Here is a 5,720-nt window from a genome sequence, read left to right as displayed (position 1 = left end):
CTGTTAAATCGAAATGTCTGAAAATAGACGCCAACGTAAAGGCTTCTATCTAAGTCTGTTTTGCTCTGTACACCATACAAAGCGTACCCCTTTCTTTGTTAGCTGGGTTATTGGTAAGGGAATGACTGAAATTGGATTTGCTTGATATTCAGGGGTTAAGGCTACTCTACGACAGCGGTCACTTTTCCTGGATCCATTTTCCCTCAAATCCTAAAGAAGATATGGAGAATGACTCAAAGCAATATTTTTCCAGTTTGGCATATGTCCCGAGGGTGCTGGGACATTGGGGTTTGCACTCTGGGTTATCGGTTCTACGGATGGGGGTGAGGAAAAGAGGAACACAGGCGCCTTCAATAACGGTTTCAACGAAGGCTTTATTGGAACGTAAGTCTTTTTCATTAAACTCAGTCTTTAGGATAGAAACAAGGAAAGGAATCCTCCGGTTTTAAACTCGTCGTCTTCGGGGCGTCAGGTGGTCGCGTTCCTCACCGAGGATTCGTCGGTTGGTTCCGCTCCGGTACCGGTAAAGGAAAGGAAACAAGGATCAGGACCAAATAATAATATAACACGTTCTCAAGGGTCAGGGAGTGAGGGAGTAACCGTCGTGTATCCGTGCAATACTTCGTTACCCCTAACTGCGGAGGAAAGAAAGAAGTGCTTGTGCAAAGGTAGGGGAGTCGCAGAGGCAGAGGATAGAGGGCTTCGTTACAGAAACGTTCACTACTGTTTCTTATGCCCGACCCAACCCGCTACCCGACCCCGAACCTCTTGAAGCCACGCTCCTCCCGTGGGAACGTGGCGGGGCGAAGCGTGAAACCGTTGGCCTCCTGGCTTGTCGTTCTCTGTTGGCTCCGCGTCTTGGGATCTCCTGTCGTCCTCCACGTGGGCTTCCGCTCCTCGGGAAACGCCGTCCGACGAGGTTTCTGCTTCTCCGTCTTTTGACCCCGCTACGCCCATAGGGGGTGGAGTCTCGTTACCTGGCTCAAAAGTTTTAAAGGGGCCTTCCGAAGCATTAATCGGAATCCAGCCTGAGTCATCCTCTTCATTCCATGAGGCCGCGGTATTCTGTGGGGACAAGGGGCAGGGTAAAAGAGGTGTGGCTGTCCACCATTCTGCAGTAGTCTGAGGTTCCGGCTCCCGTGCCCCGTCACATTCCTCCCCCCCTGGCTTCTCCCGTTCGGGGAGAGGAAACACCCTTGAAAGGAAGTCCGTGTTACCATTGTCTTTTCCTTTACGGTGTTGAACGGTAAAGGCATACGGCTGAAGAGACAGGAACCACCTCAGCACTCTAGGATTTTGACTACTGTTTTGATGTATCCATCTCAGGGGCGCATGGTCTGTATGAAGGATGAATGGTTTTCCCTCGAGATAATATCTAAGCTTTTCTACAGCCCACTTTATAGCCAAGGCCTCCCTTTCGATAGTGGAATATCTGCATTCCCTCGGAAACAGTTTCCTACTCACATACAACACAGGATGCTCTATACCATCTGCACTGACTTGGGACAGGACAGCCCCGATACCCACATTGGAAGCATCTGTAGCTAGAATATAGGGTCTATCATGGTCAGGAGAGGTCAATACGGGTGCTGTGGTCATGGTGGTTTTTAAGTACTGAAAAGCTGTCACCGATTCCGCTGAGGGATGTCTAAAGACGCTAGGCCTAGTGTCTTTGCGAAGGAGATCGGTCAAGGGGGCTGCTATCTCTGCAAAATGAGGAATGAACCTGCGGTAGTATCCCACCAGCCCCAGAAAAGCTCGTAGGTCTCGTTTGTTAGATGGAAAAGGTACAGCCGCTATTGCTTTCACTTTCTCACTTTGGGGAGCTATAGAACCTTCCCCCAAGACATACCCTAGGTAGTTTACAGAGTGAAAGGCCGCTCTTGATTTTTTTGCATTAATGTGTAGTCCCGCTTCCTTCAAAGCAGAAAGGATGGTTGTCAAATGTACCAGATGTTCCTTCCAGTCTCGGCTGTAAATGACTATATCATCTAAGTAGGCCGAGCTGAAAGAGGCATAGGGCTGTAGCACTCGGTTCATTAACCTTTGAAAGGTTGCTGGGGCCCCATGTAACCCAAATGGCAACACTGTAAATTCGTAAGCCCCATCGTCTGTTACAAAGGCCGTTTTCTTCCGATCTTCCTCCCTAAGGGGCACTTGCCAATACCCCTTTGTGAGATCGATGGTGGTTATATAATGGGCATCCCCTATCTTTTCTATCAGGTCATCAACCCTAGGAATGGGATAGGTATCGAAATGTGATACTGCATTTAGAGCTCGGAAGTCCATACAAAAACGTTTGGACCCATCCGGTTTGGGGATCATCACTATGGGTGAGGACCAATGACTCTGGGATGGCCGTATAACACCGAGTCTTAACATGTCTTGGACTTCTTTGCGAACTGCATCTTTTCGGGCGGCTGGGATCCTGTAGGGTCTTTGCTTTACCACTTTACCCGGCAAGGTTTCTATTCTATGTTCAGCAAGATTGGTTCTTCCAGGTAAGTCTGAAAAGACGTCAGAAAAGGGTTTCAGTGTTTCTGTCAACTCTTCCTTTTCTTGACAGCTCAGTTCTGAGTTTACCACTAACTGGTCTAGGGTTGACGTCTTTGTCACCTCCATTTGTGCAACTAACTGACCGTGTCGTGGCACGGGTCCTAGCCAATCCTTGAGCATGTTAATGTGATAGGTTTGTGTCTTGGATGGGGACATCTGTATCCTGTATGTAGTAAGCCCAATGGTTTCCACAATCTTATAGGGACCTTGCCACTCGTGTTTCTGTTTACTCAGGCTAGAAGGTAAGAGTACAAGGGCCCAGCTTCCTTTCTTTAAGGTTCTCAACTTCTTTCCTTTATCATAGATTTGTTTGTATCGGTTCTGCTGTGCTTCCAGATTAGTATAGGCTAGCTCTTGTAGCTTTCCCAGCCTGGATCTTAAGTTACTGGTGTACTCTAACATGGACTTTTGTTCTTCCACCTCCTCACTCTCCCACGTATCCTTAGTTATTTCCAACAAGGAACGTGGCATCCTTCCAAAGGATGAACATCCCAGGCTGCTTTGTTTCTGGGCCCTTATAACATAAAGGGCTATGGGTAAAAGCCTGTCCCAGGAGGGTCCTTCGGCTGACAACATCTTCTTCAGGGTTGACTTAAGGGTCTGATTATACCGTTCCACCAGACCATCGGTCTGTGGATGGTACATCGAGGTCTTTAGATGTTTTATGTCAAGGGAAGCACAGACCTCTTTCATTAGCTTGGAAGTAAAGGGAGTTCCCTGATCAGTCAAAACTTCCTTAGGAAACCCTACTCTGGAAAACAAGTCTACAAACTTTTCAGCGATGGCTGCTGTTGTGGTGGTTCGTAATGGGAAGGCTTCAACAAACCGTTTGGCGTAGTCAACTATGACTAGGGCATATAGGTTCCCTCGGCTCGACTTTGGCAAGGGGCCTATGATGTCCATGCCGACCCTCTCAAATGGTACTCCTATAATGGGCATTTTTTGTAGGGGAGCCATGGGTGGACGATGCGTATTTTGTCGTTGACACACTTCACATTTTGCACAATATTCCTGTACATCTTTATATATCCCAGGCCAAAAAAAATGTCTGGTTATGCTGTCAGTGGTTTTTTCTTTCCCTGCGTGACCAGCTGTTAAATGGGCATGTGCAAAGAAAAGAACCTGATCTCTGAAGGATTGGGGTACTAGCAGTTGTAATTCACCTTCTGCTTTGTTTTGTCTATACAGGAGTTCGTTTTTTATTACAAAACGTGGATAAGAGGAAGGGGCTAGATTTCCTGCAGCATGGGCGGTTTCCCAGGCATTGACTAGGGTTCTATCGGCACTCTGAGCAAAACGAAAGTTTCTATCAATAACCCAAGGCTCAGGGGACAGGTATGTAGGAAGGCAGCTATTCTGTTTTGTTTGGGAAAGGGTCTCTTTGAAAAGGGACAAGAACTCAGGGTTGTCTGTTCCTAAGATCATGTCTTCAGGAAGCGAGTCCACCACCCCTACCCAGACTGTACATGGTTCCCTATTTGGCAGGGCTATCGTAATAGAGGCTACTGAGTATGGTTTTACATCACCGTGGACACACCTTATATAAACAGGCCCCTTTGGATTCATCTGTTCTGGTGTAACAAATCGGGTTTGAATCACTGACTGCCTACACCCTGAATCTAACAATGCCTTTACAGAGTAACCATTCATCCTCATACTCACGTAGAAGGTGCTGCCCATTTCGGCGGAGTACATCACTGTTCTCGGGAGATAGCCGACTTCCATCGGTTCCTCGGGTGGCTTACGTTTGGGACACATTCTTGCAATATGGCCCCACTCTCCGCATTCGGAGCACTGAGGACCTTTGTTTGGTGGAAGGATCATACTTGTGGGTCGTAGAAGTCGGGGCAGTTCAACCCCGCCCTTAGGCTTTTTTTCCAATTTGGGTGGCGGAAACACTTTCTGAGTTTTCTCCGGCTCCCAAGTGAGGGTTTTTGGTTGAGCTCTAGCATATTGGGAAGCCATTTCAATTGCGTGTTCTACAGTAAGTCCCACATGTTGGCGCAACCAGCGCTGGGTAGCGTAAGGCAGGGCTTCCATGAACTGCTCCAAGTAGATTTTCTTTAGAATGTCCTCTTTACTACAGAGGTCTGGACGTAACCATTTGTCTGCTGACATCTTTAACCTAAAAAAAAGAGTCTTTGGATTTTCCCCTGGTATGCCTCTTTCTTTCCTGAATCGCACCCGATAAGCCTCCTGATCCAAACCTAAATGGTCCAGGATCATCATTTTGATGGTGGCGTACGGGGTTGTACCGAGGGGATTAGCTGCTTGATAGGCAGACTGTGCTTCACCTGTGAGAAGAGGCGCTAGAAAAAACGGCCATTTCTCTTCCGGCCAAATCAGCGCACGTGCCGCCCTTTCAAAATTAATCAGGAAGGCGTCCGGATCTTCACCTGAAACATATTTCTGAAGAGCCACTCCTGGGGGATGGGGGGTATGTACTCTAACCTCCCCTTGGACGACCTGTGGAGCCGGTGTTACACTCTTCATGCTTTCCAGCTGAGCTGTTATTGTGGAAGTGAACATGTCCCGGTCTGCCTGAGCGGACGACATTTGGTTTTCCATCGCTTTTTCCAATTTCTCCTGTCCTTTAATTATATGGTCGATTAGGGCCGCCATCTTTTCCTTACAGACGGATGATGATCCCACTTCTGACACCAGTTGTCCCGAGGGTGCTGGGACGTTGGGGTTTGCACTCTGGGTTATCGGTTCTACGGATGGGGGTGAGGAAAAGAGGAACACAGGCGCCTTCAATAACGGTTTCAACGACGGCTTTATTGGAACGTAAGTCTTTTTCATTAAACTCAGTCTTTAGGATAGAAACAAGGAAAGGAATCCTCCGGTTTTAAACTCGTCGTCTTCGGGGCGTCAGGTGGTCGCGTTCCTCACCGAGGATTCGTCGGTTGGTTCCGCTCCGGTACCGGTAAAGGAAAGGAAACAAGGATCAGGACCAAATAATAATATAACACGTTCTCAAGGGTCAGGGAGTGAGGGAGTAACCGTCGTGTATCCGTGCAATACTTCGTTACCCCTAACTGCGGAGGAAAGAAAGAAGTGCTCGTGCAAAGGTAGGGGAGTTGCAGAGGCAGAGGATAGAGGGCTTCGTTACAGAAACGTTCACTACTGTTTCTTACGCCCGACCCAACCCGCTACCCGACCCC

At 48.1% G+C, this 5,720-nt stretch overlaps 1 protein-coding gene across 1 annotated transcript; it reads right to left on the bottom strand.

The window, feature by feature from the left end:
* Positions 1-720: 720 nt before the first annotated feature.
* On the bottom strand, positions 721-5,358 carry LOC147729860 (uncharacterized). The gene is made up of 2 exons (XM_086954044.1): positions 4,219-5,358; positions 721-1,065 (listed from the first exon to the last, which is right to left on the bottom strand). The coding sequence occupies exons 1-2, from the start codon at positions 5,356-5,358 to the stop codon at positions 721-723; spliced, it is 1,485 nt and encodes a 494-aa protein (XP_086810170.1).
* Between the last annotated feature and the right edge of the window lie 362 nt (positions 5,359-5,720).

The sequence above is a fragment of the Lissotriton vulgaris genome, chromosome 2_1 (assembly GCF_964263255.1).
Source record: "Lissotriton vulgaris chromosome 2_1, aLisVul1.2, whole genome shotgun sequence".
NCBI lineage: Eukaryota > Metazoa > Chordata > Amphibia > Caudata > Salamandridae > Lissotriton > Lissotriton vulgaris.
Note: the sequence above shows the minus strand (reverse complement) of the source record. Positions and strands in the feature narration are given on the sequence as shown.

Bases quoted from the DNA above. Each gene is read 5' to 3' on its own strand.
- LOC147729860 (XM_086954044.1), bottom strand. From the start codon at position 5,358: ATGAAAAAGACTTACGTTCCAATAAAGCCGTCGTTGAAACCGTTATTG. The intron at 1,066-4,218 runs GTGAGTATGAGG...TTGTCCCCACAG, and splicing joins AAATGGGCAGCACCTTCTAC to AATACCGCGGCCTCATGGAA.